The sequence below is a fragment of the Grus americana genome, chromosome 8, assembly GCF_028858705.1.
Source record: "Grus americana isolate bGruAme1 chromosome 8, bGruAme1.mat, whole genome shotgun sequence".
NCBI lineage: Eukaryota > Metazoa > Chordata > Aves > Gruiformes > Gruidae > Grus > Grus americana.
The window spans coordinates 24,326,362-24,345,781 of record NC_072859.1 but is presented as its reverse complement, the minus strand read 5'-3'; the positions used below and the strand labels follow the sequence as shown (position 1 = coordinate 24,345,781).

At 43.8% G+C, this 19,420-nt stretch overlaps 1 protein-coding gene across 11 annotated transcripts in view; it reads right to left on the bottom strand.

Annotated features, from left to right (window-relative positions):
* The window catches only part of ST3GAL3 (ST3 beta-galactoside alpha-2,3-sialyltransferase 3), a 187,506-nt gene that overhangs the window by 29,772 nt on the left and 138,314 nt on the right, over nt 1-19,420 (bottom strand). For all 11 annotated transcript variants that reach the window (XM_054833605.1, XM_054833607.1, XM_054833610.1 and 8 more), the window contains one exon: nt 17,255-17,441. In XM_054833605.1, coding sequence (XP_054689580.1) covers nt 17,255-17,441 — 187 coding nt within the window. The remainder of the gene's footprint in view (nt 1-17,254; nt 17,442-19,420) is intronic.

The window sequence follows — 19,420 nt, the reverse complement described above, 5'->3', positions numbered from 1 at the left end:
CCATTTTCCCAGTGCTGTGTGGACTGGTAGGACCATACCTGGGCTCCTCAGCAAGTTCAACGCCAGTGGATCCCATTTACAGCTGAGAACGTAACCTGTCCGCTTTGGTCCCTTCAGTATTTCTCCTGTCATTCACCCAGACAATTTCCCCGACCACTTCCCTCGCCTATCAACACAGCCCCAAAATTGTCCTGGTTTGTCCCTTCTGTCTCATTTCCATTTCCTCTGTGTTCTCCCCTGTAATGTTTCTGTGCAGTTCCCCTTAGATTATCGAGGGTAATCTTTCCTTTTGGTATGTTTTCCCTCTGTAGTTCCTAAAACAATTCTAGGGAGAAAGGTGAAGTCTCAGCAGACAGCTCTCATGCTTACACCTATAAAGTAGGCAAAGCCCTGCGTAGGGCTAAAGAACGAAAATCTGTTTTCCTGGCTGATAATTACTGAAAATCTCAGCCTTGTGGTTTGGCTCTACAAACCCTGTAGTTTTGAGCTACATCTCAAGCCTTGTGGTTTTGTTCTGCAGCTTGTCCCTGGCAAGCTACAAAACACAGCACCACCACAACTGCAGACCCCGGGAGGCTGCTCCCCTGACGCAACCCCCCCGGGAGCGGCGGCGGCGGCGGGAGCGCAGCCCCTTCCAAGGCTCCGTGCTACCGCTGATGCTCGGCCGCGGGCCGTCGCTACGCCTAGCCTGGATGTTTGGTCTGATTGTACACAGATGTTCGGCGAGGTTTCTAATGCAATTACTTCCCGTCGGGGAAGCCTGTCCCTTTTTAGGCTGGGAGGAGACAGGCAGCCACCTGAGGAGCAGCAGGCGCTGGGAGGGAAGGCACGCTTTTCCTGCCAGATTCGGGAGCTCAGACTCACAGTTTGAGTTTGGGGGCATCCTCTGTTCTCTGCTACTTTGACTAAGCCTGCAATGCTTAAGGATGGGCCTCTGAGGATGTAATACCTCCCTTCCTGATTATTAGACTGATAATGAGTCAGAAAATGAGTCTGAAAACTGCCTAGGCAATGTTCCTACAGTGCGTCCTCACCTCCTGGCATGGAGGTGGAAACCATACGGTCCAGGCTGGAAATTGTGTTTCCCTGTGTTAAGTTACCACTTAAGTCTCAGTCACAGATCAGCCTTCATGGTGCCAAGGGCTGCCAAAAAGAGCTTATAATAAAAGCATAAAGAAATAAGCAACACAGAGAGACAGGCAGACAGGAAAACATGACTGAAAAGCAAGTCTCTGAGGGCCACAGCATTTTTAAGCAATCTTTGAGTGTTTTCAAAATTGTGTAATTGTAAAGGACATCACTAAAGGCTTTAGAGGAGCCTATTTAAAAAGTAGAAAGAATTTAGATGGGCCAGGGCTTTCAAGCCAGTCTCTTGTACAGCTTTAATCCAGGGAGAGAGGCAGAAATATCCCCTCTAGAGACATCACTCCAGGAATAAACAGGTATGGACATGACAGACCAGAGATGGCAGGTTATGAGGAAGGGATAAAAAAGTGGCAAGGCTTGCCTAATAGCTACAGAGATGAGACAAGACGATCCAGCCATAATCCCTCATTGTGTCCATTTGCGGAATATGGAAGGGTAATAGGGACAGCCAGTTGTAAAACTATTTTTGTCTCCATTCAGTTTTCCATCTCCTGTTCTCAGATTTACCAAGGCGAATCACAACATATACTAAAATAAAATGTGGAAACTCAGAGCCTTAGCCAAGAAGAACACCTCAATGGAAGATCCAAACAGCTAGAAGCAGGACAAGTCTCCCAGAATAACAACATTTCTAATATACTAAGCAAAATGAGGGGCAATGCTACTGCATCCTGATGACACGGATGCTGCCTCTTCTGTACCTCTCTGGTATTACTGGCTTTAGGAGTACAAGCAGCATCGCTCTGGAAGACTTCTACGTCTAAGGAGATTGTGAAGGTCGGCTATGCGCAACACAAAGTTAAAGTCTGGGTATGCAATACTCTGCTGCAAAGCAATACGAAAGATGAAAAGACTGGAGACAGAACCTGTGGTAATTGGAGATTATTGCTCTTTCAAACTCTGATAACACCAGAAATGGAGAGGAAAAAGGGCATGAGGGAAAGAAAAATCGAGGCAATGATGTACCAGTCACAAGACCTCACCGTGCCTAGGAGCACTGGGATCTCTGCCCCCACCTAGGCTGGAATGTGGTTTATTCTATACCTGTCATCCACAAGCACTCGCTGTCACACAAACACAGGGTACAGCAGCGCCGCTGCAATCCATCTGCAGAGGCTTTTGAAAGGTCTTTGCTCAGGCGTAACTGGATTAGACGTGAAAGGTGTGTTTCCACTAGAAAATAACCATCTTATCAGCCAATGCTGCATTTCTCAGCGGTCAAGTAGACATGGAGGCCTAGAAAACGCTCTTCTACAAGTGGTAACATAAATGAAGTTGCATCATTTGCACCAATTATCAAAGCAACAAGGAATTTTTAGCAACAACAGAGGTGCTGAGAGCCTGCAGTCTGGGTTGATGGTCAACTACCAGACTCACTAGCCCACACTTGAAATATATTTACCCAACTCTCTCAAAGTGATAGAGAACCCCTCACCACCCTCTGTACACGGCTCTGACGGCCACCACTTGCTCTGCATTTCCCTATCTTCAGTTTCTAGAGTCTAGAAATGGTCTGGAGTCTGGAACATTTTGTTCCACTCTTACCTGCCCCACTGAAAAGCTGTTCCTCTGCCTGAAGCAGGAACACTGCAGACTCTGCTCAAGCCTTTCCCTCATCTTCTCTTTGTCCCACTGCCCAAAGAGATGCAGCTCTTGGACTATCCAACAATATGATGCTTCTACGCTTTTATCATTTTTGTTTCTTCTCTCCGAATGGCCTCCCACTGACCCAGGCTGAAATCAAATGGTTGTAATTTCCCAGGCCATTCCGCACCTCCCAACAGCCTTGCAGCACCCAAGAGAACTCCTGACAAGTTGTAAATCCCCCCACAAATTTAGCTTTTGCTAATGTTTCTCAGTATGAAACCCAAATACATTTTCTGCCTAGTGTTTTCAGTGGCAAAGAGCAGCAAAGCATGATGGAGACAAAAGCACCTCACTACATGGTACTACTAGGGCCTTTTTTTTTTTTTTAAGGCAAAAATCTAACTATTCTTCTTTATTGGTATAGTTGAGCCACTGCGCTGGCTAGAGATTAGTTTCAGGACTAGGTAGCATGAGGCCAAGACCAGCTCTAAAGAGTCAGGAGAGCAAATTTATTTTTATGTTATGCTGTAAATGAAAAGGAATTCCTTTGTTTTTCATGCATTTCTACATTTTACCCATGAAACAGAGCAAAATATGGTTCACAGTTGTAAGATAACAAAATGGTGTTGAAAAAAGAGATTGTCCTGTGAAGAAAATGGAACTTGGAACATGTCAGATGAGCTGCAGAGAAAAACTAAAGATTATTCTGATGAATGCTGTGTTTCACAAGTCAAGGCATAAATGATAGCTCACATACGGTGGGTCAGAAGACATGTTTGTACTATGCACAAACAGGGTGATGGATAGATAGACTGTACTACAGACTCTTTTGTTCAAAATGTAAGCTGGATTTTGAGCCAAAATTTGAAGAAATATTCCTGTTTTGAAGTATCTTAGAAAAGATGGAAGTTTTTAGTAAAAGGAATGGATTTAGAAAAAATTATGTTTGTGTTGCCTTTTCTGTCTGAGTAACAACAACAACAACAATTCTTCATTGAAAAAACATCTAACCATCCCTGGAGGTATTTAAAAGACAAGTAGACATGGTATTTAGGGACATGGTTTAGTGGTGGACTTGGCAGTGTTAGGTTTATGGTTGGACTTGATCTTAAGGGTCTTCTCCAACCTAAATGATTCTATGATCTAAAGTAGTACAGTTTCAGAAAAATCCCAAAGAAGAACAGGCCCTATAATATCACCAGTATTTACAGGGTATTTTATTCCCATAAAGGACCAGCCCCTTTATTTTGCTATTATTTTTATGATATAGTTTATGAAATGCCATATACATATAACATCTATTAAAAGAATACCATGGCTGAAAGGCCAAATCCACGTGTTAGGAAGTGCTGAAGTAGGACAGCACTGCAACTTCAGCTCAGGATTTCTGTCGTGAACAGTGACACTCCAATTTTCCCCACAAGATTTTTCTGATATCACCATATACTTAAGTGTTTTACAAACAATACTTTCACATTTAGAGCATTTCTGCAATATTTGACATGTATTACACCATTTTACAGAGGAGAAAACAAAGACGGATGCCCACAGTTTCCATTGCCTTCTGATGCTCTACTTCAGACACCTTAAGCTGAATTTTCAGAACATTCGCTAAGCTGACGGTACATCTCCATTGACTTTGCTGCTGCCGAACACCCAGCTCTCCTGCATATCCACCCCACGAGACTTAAACCATCTTAGGGACGTTCTGATCTAATTTGCCCAGCATCCCATTAGTCAGTTAAAGGCTAAACCACCTCCTCAAGAGGAATCCTCAGTGTCTGTAATCAGGAGACCATTCTTTCTCCTCTCCTCTCCACCCTCCTATCCACAACACGTTCTACAGCTTCTGCAACTACTCATGCCAAGGCTGAATGTCTTGCATTACAGAAATTAGTCTAAATCTCAGTCTTCCTTCTTCTAGTAGATAGACAGCTGTGTTCTAAAAGAGCCAGGATGTAATTATGTAATTAAGGATAACATCTGCACAGGAGAACTGAATTAATGTTGAAAATGCAATGTTATTTTTTTGCTTTTCCTAACTTCTGGCAGCTTGATTTTTATAACCATAAAGCTATTTAAAAAGTCTTAAAGGGTAACTTAATATGTTTAAAAAAAAAACCAACTCAAGCAATACTCCACAAAATAGAGCAGTTAAACCCAGGGCACAACTGCAAGCTCCAGTAAGCTATCATATTCTAGATCCACCCTTAGAGGAGAAATAATGCACCCTCTTAAAGAGCTCCTGAACTATTTACACCTATCAAACCTGCAAGTGTTTGAGGAGTTCTCTGCTGGTTGTTAACCCTTCCCTTTTCTGCTGTCCCCTGTACCCATCACCCTTCAACCTCTAATGCTCCTGCTTTGCTCTCCTGTCACGCACCAGACCAGGCTACTGCTCCTTCACGTTGCCCAGGCAGCGGGCAGGAGGAGAGGGGGTTCTTGAGAGTCCAGTTCCTCCTCCCAGTTCATGCCCCAACCTCTTTGCGGAGGAGCAATTGAAGGGAAAAATCCTATTTCATTCCCACATCCCCGGAGATGCTACATCCCAACTACCGTACGGGGAGGGTACCCGTAAGTACCCTGGTAGGACAGACTGCCCCCGGCGCACGCAGGGCTGCCAGCGTCTAACAGCCCCCGTGGAACATCAGAGCAAGCCGTGGGATTCCACAGGAACAGCAGCAGCCACAGCAGGCTGCCATGGTAACACAGCCTCACCGATTCCCAGCCACTGCCCTCAAGAATTGGAGTATCTCAGCACAACTGGGTGGGAGTCTTTTTTTTTTTTTTTTAAACAGGGATGAAACTATGCGTTTTCAGTAGTCTCATCCTAAGAGAGAGCTAAGTTATTTTAGCTGAACTTTCCAGCTGGGCCAAACATGTGGCATGGAAAACATCAGCTCAAAGGTGACAGTGTAATAAAATAAGTGCATTTTCCTAGTTGCTTGTAACAGAAAATATGATGTGATCCCAACTACAAGCACACAGCCACCTGCTCCACTTACACCAGTGCACCTGAATGAAAAAACATAAAATTAAAAAAAAAAAGCTGTCTTTGCAGGCTTTGGTGACAAAGCACGAGGGCATCCCAGGGCGTCTGAGGACACCCATCAGCAAGTCTTTTTTAGGGAGCTGAACTGGTTCATGAGTTTGAATACAAACAATGTCTCATTAAACAACACATATTTAGACTAAACTCTTGGCACATGACAACAAAAAAAGCTAAAGGATCACCACAGGAAGAATTATGGCCTAGAAACCCTCATCGCTTTCCGAAGTTATCTCAAAGTGAATCTCTAGGGAAATTTTTACATTGTTTTTACAGCAAGAGTACACAGAAAATCTGTCCTCTCCTATTTTGGCATCTTTGCTGAGATGAGAAGCCAAATAATTTGTATGTTCACTGAGTGTTCGTATAGAATGTATACAAATTATTCAGCATCCTTTAGGAGAAAGCAGAAAGGTCAAAATAACAAGAGGCTGGGAAGATGCCAGGGAGCTCCTGCCCTACTTTATTTTCTAGACTTGCATTAATAATAGGTGTTTTACAACAGAAGAGTTTTTAAGTAACATTATTTAATATTCTTAAAAAGATGAGAATTTAAATAAACTGTAATGCAAACAGAACATTTACATTTAAGAGTTTTTTCCAAATAGTCAAAGTGCTGATTGTCTGGTCCAGGCTCAGTATTTTCTGTACTCATCAGTTGTGGGCAAAGTTCATTTGATGGCAAATGGCCAGAACACAACTGATGGACCAGCTGAGATACACTTCTGAGTAGACCTAGCAAAAGCTTTGTGCACCCAACAGCTTGGCCATTTACCTTCAATTTTAGGTCTCTGATTAAAAAAATAAGATACTAACACTTCTACAAACCTGGCCTTAACTGAGAAGAGACACCCTTAGGTGTATCCCATAAATTTGCAACTGTAAGAATACAAATACTACCAAAAAAAAAAAATTGAGGTCTTCCCAGAAGACCCTTCTCTTGCTTACTACCTTCACAGGGCTTGGTTTATTTTCATTTCTGTTGTCAGGACAAGTGTTCGCGTTAAATAACTGCGAGTGTTAAGGTAGGAGGGAAGCTGGATCTAGAGGGGGAGGAGGTCAGGGATTTGCACCCTGCGCACACAGGAGCATCCTGCTCTACTGCAGAAAGAAGCTGCTGTTCTTCTTGGGAAGAACCAGAAGCACCACACACAGCTGCAGCACAAAGGGAGAGACAAATTTAGGAAGATAAAAGCACACGGGGAGTTTAGTTACCTCAGTGTTTATTACAGCAAACTGGAGGTATAGGTCAACCCCCTGTCCTGGAGCCCTTGGTGCTTCGAGGCAGAGAAAATGTTACAAATTGCTCAGACAGCACTAACTATGCAAGAAATCCATGGAGTCCGCCAAGGAACACATGTGTTTCAGGCATAAATCGTCCAATCTATTCCTTTCTGAATTAACATCTGTCATCATGACACCATTCAAAATGACTGAAGACTGGATCATATTAACAACCACACATCTTGGATAAATATTTACTGTTCAGACCTTTTTTTTTTCTTTTGCTTCAGTTTAAAGAAAAAATGCAGATAGCAAAATTCCTGGAGCTGCGAAAGGGAACTCTCTTTTCAGCCACTGATAGAAAGCATGTGATTTTATTTACAAAATCAAATCAGTGTTTTTCCCCTCCTCTGTGAGTCTTCATACTGCACATGGGTGAACTCAGAGCATCCTGTGGTGTTGCAACGCTTTCCGAAGGGATCTTCTGGGGAGTTTTGTTATGCCAGAGGTTGCTCACCTCTGGGACTCCACAAAACCTTCTCCCTTGGGCCCCAGGAAGAAAAAAATTTGCTGTGAAGCAAATAACTTACTGTCATGAAAAGCTGTCAAGGGTATTACTGACCTGCTATCCTGCTCCTCATAGTCAACAAATGGGTCATAAAGAGTGAGGACAGGGACTCCCAGAGTCACAGAACAGGATGGCGAGAAGGCAACACAAGAATGTAGCCCCATCCTGGGTACTCCCAGGAAAGAGAACTTTCCCAGATACTAGATTAAGTCTGTCTTTCAGAAAAAGGTGTCAGCAGTCAGTGCTCACCTCTGCAAGTATGTCATTCGAGTATCATAAGTGCAGATTTCTAGGAAATTGCATCTGTCCGGGCCAATTTTATGTAGCTTCAGCTCCTAGCCACCACATTCTGATATTTCTTATCAGCACTGCTCGAATGGCCAAGAGAGATCCTGCCGACATCCTCCTGGACACCCTGCATAGCAGGGAGCAGTGCTCCCGCCACCAGCAACTTCTTCCAGTCCTTCACTTGCACACTGCTTGAGCAGAACTTTACCAAGATATCCAGTCTTGATTTTAAGACTTCAAGAGCAAATTCATCAAGCCTGTAGGGCAGACGTAGCAAAAATAATTATACTGATATAAAAGTACTGCCTTTTTTGGTCGTTTGCATAGCTTTAGATATACTTCTTCCTATTAAATTAAAAAGTCTTCTGAGAAAAAATGTTCCCCTAGGTAGATAGAGACTACATGTAAATCTCCCCAAAGTCTCATGCATAAGCTAAATAAATTGAACTCAAATCTCTTAGTCTAAGGGAGGCTTTGCAGACTTCAAATGATTCCTGTAGTTCTTTACCAAAGTGTTAACACAGAACATCTTTATTCCACTAACGCTCGCATGAATAGCTGATACCCTCTGGGTGACGTCTCAGTCCTCTGACATTTTCCACGTGCTGGATTCACAAAGCACTGCTCCGGTACAGAGGAACATCTGCTGCACATGTGGGCAATGCAATATCCTCAGCAGGCACGGGCTGCACTGGTGGTAAAGCCATGTACGTCTGGATGGAAGAGACACCCACGTGTCTGCATGTGAGGCCAGGTGGAGATGATGCCATGTGAGCTCAACACCTATCTGCTCATTTGGTCTGCCAGGTGGACAACCACGTATGTCTGGACCAGTGAATACACGTGTCTTGGCCAGCGTGCAACCACCAGGCAGTAGTCAGGGATCAAAGGGAGGATAGAGCATACTGAGTATTTATGAGGTGGGGGAAATGTGAGAGTATTGTGGTGCAAGAGGGAGGCATGAGGGAGCAGGACATAAATCCACAGGCAATCAGACAATTTTGTTAGCTCTGCTGTTCATGGAATTGTGTGTTTCATTAAGATCAGCATCAGATTTGGGATGAATTTCTTTACATTGCCTCAGATATTCCAAGCCTTTCTTTGATCAATGCAGCTAACCAGTATAACCTGAGTTTACATGCACTATGACCTTGAAATGCACCTACCAGGATTTGCATAATATTGATGTCTGAATACTGCCAGAGCGTGCCAAAGAGGGTTAGCACATGTACACCCTCCCGATGGCTTTTCAAGACAGCTGCACTAGCTCTTCAGTTGGACATCGCTCATGTTGGCTTTTCAAAAGAAGACGTGGAAAAACTGCAACTCTTTAAATTATCCATCTTTTTTGACTTTGGTTGAGTCATGGATGAAGAAGGAAGGAGTAATCAAATGTCTAGGAAGCAACTGCCAGTTGGATGGCAGCAGACATCAGAAGAGATTAGAGGATGACAATTTTAGGAAGAAATTGTCTCAGGATAAAGCAGGATAGTGAGGCAATCCCAGAAAGGATTTCCTACTAGGGCAGTGATTCAGTCTCTTCAGGGGGGGAAACTCTGCTTGGGTCTCTTCATTTAAGAATGATGCGAAGGAAAAGGAACTAAAGAAGGATAAAAATCTGACTGGAGCTCTCAGATTTTCATGTCACAGCTAGGATTACTGAGCCAGAAATGGTGATGCTGCTGTCTTGGCAGATGTGGGATAACGGTTCTTTAAGGACTACCGAAGCCTAGCATGAGTAAATGCTTCTCATCTTTTAATAGGAAGTATAGCACAGGGAAGACTGGAGTTAGGTAACAGCAAGCAAAACAAGGGACAAAAAAGGGACAAAACCCATGCATGGTGTGGGACTGACTGGAAGGGCAGGCATACCAACTTAATTTTGGTTTGAATTTTAAGTAGAAACTGTCTAAAACTGGGGTAATCAATAATGTAATTCCTACAAATACAGATACTTCTCAAACTTTTGATACTGGGAATTTTTTTCATCCAGAAAATAGTGTACTTAGGGATATTTTTTACTTTCTTCATCTACCCCAGAAGCTTAGGTGAACGTGCCTACCTGTGGATATAACTACCCAATCCAGTCGACAAGATTTATTGTCCAGCATGCATCTATCTGAAAATATTAAATGCTACGTCGACACACTGCAACTGCATCAGAACAGCCCCTGTCACCAGCTGACGCTTGGCAGTGTACTTACAGACACACTAAGTACGCCTGGGTGGGAACAGCTCTCAGCTATGTAGTGACCTGCCTAATCTTATTATGCTGTTGCATGCAGGTATGTCTGAAGGGCAAGCTCCAGCCTGCACTTTCCATACCAACAACCTTCTTTTGGGAATCTGGCCAGGAAGTCTCCCCCAAGGCCCACGTTGCAAACTGGGTCATTTGTCTACCGAGGTTCCTGTATGGTCCTCACCACAGTGCTACCTGAAAGCTTCTTAAAAGCTATACAGTACAGAACTAAGGTGTTCTCCCTCTTCTGGTCAGCAGGGACAAGATTTTATATAGCATACCTTTATATTTTCCAGCCTGACTCACCTTCTCTCATAGGGCACCAGTGTTCATACTTCTCCTTACATCTTCTGGAAATGGCTCTGGTCTCCTAGACCAGTCACAAAGAAGAATTTATTTTTTAATACGCAAGTCTTCCTTGGTTCCCTTGGGTCATTCCCATTGATGCACTGCAATGGGGAAGCAGGTCCCGACCGTGGGAGCACAACCCCTCAGGCAGTGCAGACTAGCCTTCTGCACAGCCAGAGACCGATCAAAACCCTATAAAAAAATTCAATGTTGTCCCAAGAATCATCCCAGAAAGACAAACTAACTCCCAGCTACTCTCTGTCAAAGGAATACTGAATATTCTCCACAGACTACATCATTCAGACTCTCCCACCTCTTCTTCTCAGTCAGAGACTTGGTAGGAGCCAGAAGAGTCTGCCTCACATTTTTGCTTCATTACAAGGCATTTTCTCTGCTTTGACATTTAGTAACGGTTCAGTTGCCTTGACTGAAGCACTGAACCATCCTCATGATGTGATAAGGTATTCTCTGCTATCAGTTGCTCCTAAAAATCCCCCCCAACTCTGTGAGTGGAAGTGGCCTTTTGCACTGTGTGCTAGGACCACAGGACAATCACCACTGAAAAGGCTTTCTGCCTCTTCCCCAGTGCAAGCCTCATCATGTCCTTTATGCACGTTGGCTGCCTTACTCACCAACCATGTCCTCCTATATTATACTTCTGAAGGCATTAGTTGTAAATCGCTATTTAGGTGAAAACTCAAATTTGTGAAAGAAATAGGACAACTCTTAAGCTGACTTCCCAATTCAGAAGCGTCTTCTCATTTATGATGAAGCAGCAAGTCCAGCTTCTGCCCCCTTCCACCTGAGTCCAAGGAGAGCAGGAGGACACAAGGCAATGCCTCCCCAGACACAGCTCTAAGCAAGTGGGCTAGAGCTGTCTCAGCACAGGATCAGGCATCCCAAATCTGTAATCAAGTCTGGAATTCATAATGCATTAAGAAAACTAGTGGTGGATTTACAGGTCCACCAAAACTAAATGAAAAGTCTTTCTCACAGTCCTTTAAAAACTGAAAAGACCAACTGTATGCAAAATATTTTAAAGCAATGAGCTTCTGGGAGGAGGAAAGGGAAAGAAAATATTTACGACCCAGAAGCAGACTCTGGAGTGAAAATGCTGGTGGCAGTGGCCACTCCATTTGTCATCAAAGGCAAGTGACAGCATTGGAAAAAACAGGTTCTCCCTCCTTAGCCCAGGCCCAGAGAAACCACCTGCTCAAGTGCTGAGCTCAACTTCCAAACAAGCTGGAAATACACGCATGTGGATGAAGTTTTACTTGGGGTTGGACAGCAAGAACGGATTCACAGCCTCACTATTTCCCTCAAGCCGACAGGAGTAGCATGGTGGCTCCTCAGGTTTTTTTCAGGGATGCAAAACAGCCTACAGGCAAGGCTGGTTCAGAATGCGAGGAATCCACAGTGTACTACAAGGCTGTGACGTTCACAGTCTGCCCTAGCAAACACGTAGCATGACAAGGCCATTAACTAATGGAAGAAGAGAAGTTCTAAACAAAAGCTCAGCAGGCAGTGAGGGCTCTGGCAGCAGTCCGTCCTTGGCTCTCGCACAGTAACACAGGCTGATCAAGGCAGGAAGGTACATTTTAGCAGGACTAGAAGGAACCTGTTGACTTAAAGCAGAAATGTAGTTCCAAAATAAAAGGTTATTAAAAAAAAAAAATCATCTCCGCTGCTGCCACATCCACAAGATCTCCACAAGCAGCACCACATGCTGTGACAAAGGAGGAGGGGTTATGTCGTGCCTGTTGCTGGAGTCTCAACATCTGCTGGAGGACGGCTGCTTTTCAGATGGCATCACTGCTGTGTGCAAGTTGTCAGAGGCATGCCCCTGCAAGGGACAGACAACTGAACTTGGCCTCGCTCGCAGGCAGGTGCTCACTCGCTCCTATGACTTTCACTATTAAAGAGAGCTTCAAGGTGCCGCAGGCACTCGCTGCACAAGTGACTCCTCCTGGCAAAGGCTGCAGAGATTCCTGCTGGAAGCATCCGCAGGCTCATTACTACATGAGAAGGAAGCTTGTGAGCTGCCAATTTCTAGTGAAACCTTTGCCCTCACTTGGCTGCTTTACCACCGTGTGCCAGATGTTCAGGGAAGTGAGCCCCAGCAAGCAAGACAGCTCCTGATTCACTAATGATGGGCAAAAAACCACCCTGGAAACAGCCTCAGCGCCAGGCTGTGATGGCTGGTTTGCATATTGGCACTTGTAAATTCCTCTGTTTGTTTCAGGAAGCATCTACCCTCAACGCAACAGAGAAACCTTCACCTTTTGACCATTATTTGAATAGAGAAGAGCAGTATATGGCCAAGCCTCCCTCCCCCTACAACCTCTCTGGTACTCTGGGTATTCAGGTAGAGTTTCTGTCACTGAGAGACCCGGGGTGATGCAGGACAGTACAGCAGTGGGAAGCAGGTGGGGTGGATCACAATACCTATGGGTAATGTCTCCTAGCAAAAAGAACAGTCCAGGAGAGAGTGTAACTGTTCTGAGTGACTGTCCATGAGTAATGCACCTCTGGGGATGCACTAGCAGCAGCCGTTTCATCAGAGGAGGGGTGCCTGGAAGCATCAGCAGGCTCTTGCAGCAATGACTGCAAGTCAGCACTGCCAGACCAGTCACCACAGACGCACGAACAACTCACATCTGTGACCCTTCTGCAATAACCCTGGGTTCCTGTGATAGTGGGCTGTGGGACTCCAACCCACTTCCTTTCCACTTGTTCATTGACATATCAGGTCAGCATGGTGCAATCCTCCCCTCTGCTGAGCATGCCACCTTTCTCCATCCCACACTCCTTTTTCCTCCTTTTACTTGCAACGAGTGCAATTATTTTCTCCTTCAGTTTATTCTAATGCTTGTTAAATGACTGAAATCAGATTAATAGGTTGCCCAGGTTCATCCACCTTTCCCCTTCTTATAGGCAGGTCTATACTCTCCAGTGATACAGTACTGCCCTAACTTGCTACCAGACTCACAGTTTTGAGCGCCAGCTCACCCAGAACTCTGTGATGGAGACTACCTTTGTTTTGCTGATAATGCAGTATGAATATTTAGCCAAACCTGTCCTTTTCCTAGATTAATCTTTTCTCTCAAGTTTTTATTTGCCTCTAGAGACTTCTTTTTTAGTGTGAAATAAAAGGAACTGAGCTTTTACTTTTTCTTTGGTCCATATTCCAGTGCTCTTCTTTCTGCATAATGTCTCCAGGCACGGAGGAATCCTGCAGATCTCGGGAAGGCTGTCGCACCAGACTGTATGTAATATATCCTCTGCCTCACCGTTCTGCTGCTGCTTCTGCATCACACTGATTCTTCTTCCTTATAATATCTCCTGAAAATCCTCCTCTCTACAAAGTACTTATCCCTTCCTCAGTATGCAAGTACTGCCAAAAGACTAACATAACACAGAGCAAATCCCTCTCAGCTGCAGGGAGGATAAGCTTATCTGACCACTGACCCCAGCAATAAATAGCCATTTGCCTTTCACATACTTTCTCAGACAAACTCCCTTTGATTTCGCTTAATCAAGAGAGGACTAAATAAGGATCCTAGTACCTGGCCCAGAATCTCTGGTGAAGCAGGTCCAAGCAGCTCCAGGTCTAGTGTCTGAAGGAATTCAGAAAGCCTCAGAGCCCATCTGTGAAACTACCATGGACACGTGCAGTCGCCATCAACATTCAGGGGCAAAGGAAACATCAGAGTGCAGAGTTTCGCCCATTTTTTTTTGAGGAATGTGTCTACTTCCACAGCAGTTGTGTTCTTTAGCAGGATGCTGCTATTTCCCTTATCTCCATCCTGAGGTCAGACTCCCAACCGCAACCGCTGGTTTGCAGTGGGGATACAGAGCTCCTATGTCAAGCAAGTGCCTCTAGATGAATCCAGGAAAGGAAGAAAGTCCTTTTCTCTGGAAAATCAGCTGAGAGAGAAACAGAAACTCTCCACAGAGAGCACTGGGCAGGCATTTGTCATTTTGAATTTACCACACGCTGATAAAAATACTAACACTCACTACCAGAACAAACAGACGCCTACGCCTTATCCCATAGCACTGTTAGTTCTCCACTGGGTCACTTCTAGCTGAGAGAGAGCACTTTTTGCATCAATCTCCACTAGAAAAAGCAGCTGTGCTAGCCACCTGCTTGCAGCTAACGCCAGTGACAGCAAGATCTCAGCCTCAAATAGAGAGAGATCAGACTAGAGAGGACAAGACAGATGTTTTCCAGTCACCTGGACTGCATCCTACAGTATTCGGTGAACTGGCTCAGCAGCCTCAAACCCAGCAATGATTCCCTTTGGGAACTTGTGTAGAACAGGTAGGGTGTCAAAGGATTGAAAAATGGACAAAAGTAGTGCCTAGCCTTAAGAAGGCAAAAAAGGGAAGAGAGTTGATTTATGATTTCAGTTCTCAGAATAGCAAGATTAATTATTTGTAAGGACCTGAAAAAAAATAACAAAGATGAGTAGCAACCCAGGTGGATTTGTCAAGAGTGAATCATTATTGAAAAAAAAAAAGTATTTCTTTATACAGGAAAAAAAGTATCATAGGGGAGAAGCAAGACATGAACTGGAATTCCATAAGGCTTCTGACATACCACTTTCACAAACATGCCAAAAAACGTTATTAACGATACTACTGTGATACAAGTTTGGAAGTGGCCAAAAAACTATCCAGGAGGAGTTCTCAGTGGGCTCACTACAGAAATTGAAGGATGTTATTACTTTGGGGTCTGCCTAGGAACCAACTTTGTTTAGTGTTTTCATTATGAACCTGGATGATGGAGTAAGAAGTATGTTTATTAAATTGCAGAGGACATGAATCTGGAAAGAATGGCAGGTATGCTGGAAAGCTCTGCCAAAGGAACTTGGCAAATTGGAGCAGTGCTCTGGAAGAAAGAATCGGTAGAGATTAAGTGCACAGTGTTGCTCTATGGCAGAAAGAGCCAATGGCACAAACACAGGGTGCGGAGCCGTGGAGGCAACCGGTCTTCAGTTCTTCCCAGGACCTGGAAGTCACAAGAAAATGGGCACTCACCTTCAATCCCATGCCATTGAGGAAAAGAGAGACAAAAGAGCGGATGTATAAAGAACGAGAACTGCGAGGCTAGTGAAGTAGCTGTTTGCTCCTCTCTATTTGCTGCACTCTGTACATTTTTGGGCACTGCTCTTTATGAAAAAGATGAATCAACTGCAGGCATTCAAAAGAACAACAGGAATTAAGAGATCTGGAAAGCATCACCTACAAGAACTGAAAAAAATTGAGTGTTTATTGCACAGAAATGAACGATAAGGAGCCAACCACAAGAGCTTTCAAGTAACATGCAATAAAACCCCCTCAAGTTCTCTCTGCTTTCTGCCAAGCTGGGCACTGAAGCACTCAGTTAAGATTCCTGCAGTCGCCCTCCCCAATCTTCTAGCAAGTTTTAACAAACTATTTGCTGCATCTTTCCAGGAGCAGGGGATACCCCATTAGAATCTAGTGATAACTGTATGACTGTAAGCATCAGGTGGAAATTCAATTTGTTTTGAAGCAAACCAATCCATCCTTTAAACTTCAAGCTAAACACTAGAAGTCCGTACAACTGCGTTCAGGTTGCAGGGCGCTGACACTGCCAAGGCTTTCCCTTGCCCAGAATGAAGAACAAGAGCGTGACATAAATGAAAGAAAATGACTTTTGACTCAATTATTCATGTCAAGAAAGCCCGCTTGTGCTTGCCCAGAGGCTGACAGGTAACTTCATCCGTCTGATACCAGGAAAATAATTGCAAGTTGGTGCCAGTGTGAGACAAGAGCAAAGTATGAGCCCTTAAGGCCATCTATGTAACAACCGTACACAATTATATTCCCAGACGGTTTCATTCTGCATATGGTGAGCTGCCAACCTCCTCTCTCTGTCTCTAAACACACGACATAACATTCCATCCTCTGAACATTAATCCGTTTGTCTGGTTATTTGTTGAAAAATCATTAAAGAGCATTTGAAAACAGATATATAAGATTTGTAAAACAAGATCTGCACCCAAATAGAGGACATTTATTCTATATTTCATGACATCCACTGAATGAGAAGTCATTGATGACAACCTGATTCCATTTAGGATGGGTGAATTACAGAGAACAACCCTGACTAGTTATCAGGTCCATGGTACTTCAGAAGGGCACTAATGCAACTGATTGCAACAAAATATTTACATGGGGAAAGCAATGGATTCACCATCTCAGTGTTTTAAAATTAGATTTGATACTGTTCTTCTGGGTGATACTTTAGTCAAACACAAATCACGAATCTCAGTATAGCAATGTCAGAGCAAAATATAATGACTTGTCCTATTCAGGCGGTCACACTAAGTCTGTGGAGTGTAGCCTTTTCAACAAGTTGTGCTGCTGCTGTCTCCTCCTCCCCTCCTGTGCCATCACATCCTTATCCCCAAACTCCCATTTCTTCCCCTTGCACTTTTCCTTCCTCTGCTCTTAAATCCTAAGAGCCCATAAAAATCCATGTGAAAGCTGTTCCTTTTATATACTCTTTAAAATAAATGAAAAATAAATTTATTGTTCATAGTACACACCAACATAATCTGGAATAGAACGCCTCATCTGTGATGCAAGGTCAGGTTACAGAGAGAGGTCTTTGTAAAACATATTTAATTAAAGCTGAAGTCCATGGAGGTAAATGCAGCAGGACACACAGAGAAACTCTCCTCAGACCAAAACATGGCAAATCTGACTGTGATATCATGTCTGCCTGCCGTTCGCAATTAGGTGACCTTCACAATGTCAGTGACAGCGTTCTTACCACTTTCTCCTTGTAAACGATGTATTTCAGCCACTTGAAATCTTGCCATTTGAATCCTGCCAGAACAAACAGGGAATCCTTCTCATACTGCTCCATCTTCTGGATTGCACCTTCAGGATATGTGATCCGGAGAGTTGTCTTGCCACCCACATCTTTTTCAAAGCCCTTCACTGGAGCCGAGTTCAGCCTGCAGGGCAACCAGAGAAGACACTGTCATGGATTCCCACTTACACTCGTGCGTGTTGATGAGAGAGCAATCACTGCCGGGCAAGAGCTCCCTGTACGCAGCTGTTACAGCAGCAAACGTTTACTCTTGCAGGTCTTAATCACAAACATTTATGCAGCTTTAGACCAAGTGACAATAGTTTAATTAAAGCTGTTTAAGTGATTTCATTGAATATAATGCAAACAATTTCTGCCTATCTACTCTTGTGATTTAAATTGGGTTGGAAGCTTTGGAAAAGGAAACTGAAAAATATTGTCCTTGCAAATTTAGATTTATAAACTAAGCATTAATATTTTAACATCCCGTTACTCCTGGGATTATCTTTCTTGGATTCTGCAAGGCTGGGCTGAAATAGAGGACTGAAACCGGTCTCATGCTCCTGCCCCAGTCCAGAGCTTATACTGCTCATCTTAACTGCAGAGAGATTGTTTAGGAAACTAAGCCAGCTAATAATTTTCAAAAAAACAAAGGAACAATCTCCACCTGGTTTAATTCCACAAACTGGCCCATCCAGAGGGCAAGCTGCTCTGCAATGCCAACGCAAAGGAAAAGGTTGGGCTGCACAGCTGGGGTAAGGCTCAGCACCGCTGCGGTCTCACTGACTCAGAGGAGTTTCTGCTGTGGAAGTGCATCCCACTCTGAAGACACCCAAGCACACACAGAGCTTTGCTCTTGGGCACACTGATTTCTAAGGGAATGCTATGTGTTTAGCCGTGCTTTTGTTAAAATCTGCCTCAGGGACAAAGTTTTTTTCCCTTAAAAAAAAAAATCTGCTCTGGCATCAACAGCAATGATGACTTTCATGACATTAAAGTTATTCAGAACTTCTATTAAAAACTAGAAACCCAAAGCTGAGGAAATTTCAAGTAACTTGGAACACAAATCTTGCTGACATCAAACAGCAGCCCCTGATGGAACAGCATTGCCTGCTTGAATTATTGCAGCCTTCTTGACTTGGGGTAGTTCAATATACTGGAAAGTGCTTATGGACAGCAAATTTTGCCGTGTAGGAATGTTAATGAGGATCTGGATTTGTCTTTTTCAGCCCGGGTAAGCATTTTAGGTGGGGAAACCTTTTAGTAGAAGAAAATCCCTGTCTGCAATCTGAAATTCTATTCAGAATTAAGGAGAATAAATTCCTATGTATTTTTAGTAAAAATACTTACTTTATCATTAGGAATAAAATATTAAAGGGAAAACAACTTAAGAATCAGCACCACAACAACTTATACAGGAGATGAAGCCTTTTTTTGTGGTTTATAAACCCTCACTTTTTACCCTGACTTTGAGGTAGCTAGATCTGATTGCCTGTAAAAACAGTGCTCCCAGCCAGCCTGATCCCTTGCTTTTTCCTCTGAGGCTGACGGCGCGTTCACACATCACTCACTTTTGCTATGGACGTTATTTAAACTTCAAGGCATTGTGCCTCTTTGGGGTAGATGAGCCTACATAACGTAAAAGTACATGGCCCTAAAGGTAACAGAGATAAATACAACGAAATACGACGTAAAGAAAGCTAGTTATACATATTTTCATCTGTCTTCTTGAAGTTGAGGGGAAGGTTATCATCTGCAGTCATTTCAAATGTCAATGTGTAGCTCTTTGGCTGGGTTTTCCCTACCCCCAGCTGCTGGGTTTGCTGTTTTGCTGCTTATCTTGTTAAAGCTCCCAAAACTTGGGACCCCTACTTTGCATCTAGACAGGAAACAAAACAAACCATTTCCCCAAGTAAAATGAACTCAGGTCTCCAGCAAAGGGCCAGACTGTGAGTTGCTGACGGAGTCATAGCGATGGAGTCCTGTTAACCAGCCTGCACTGTCAGCCCCACGGGCACGGCCCCAGGGGCAGCGCAGGCAACGGAGCAGGAAAAGTTCTGGCAGCCACAACCCGTGTTCATGAAGGTGCATACTACAGAGTCTGAACCCTTTCTCAGGCAGGAC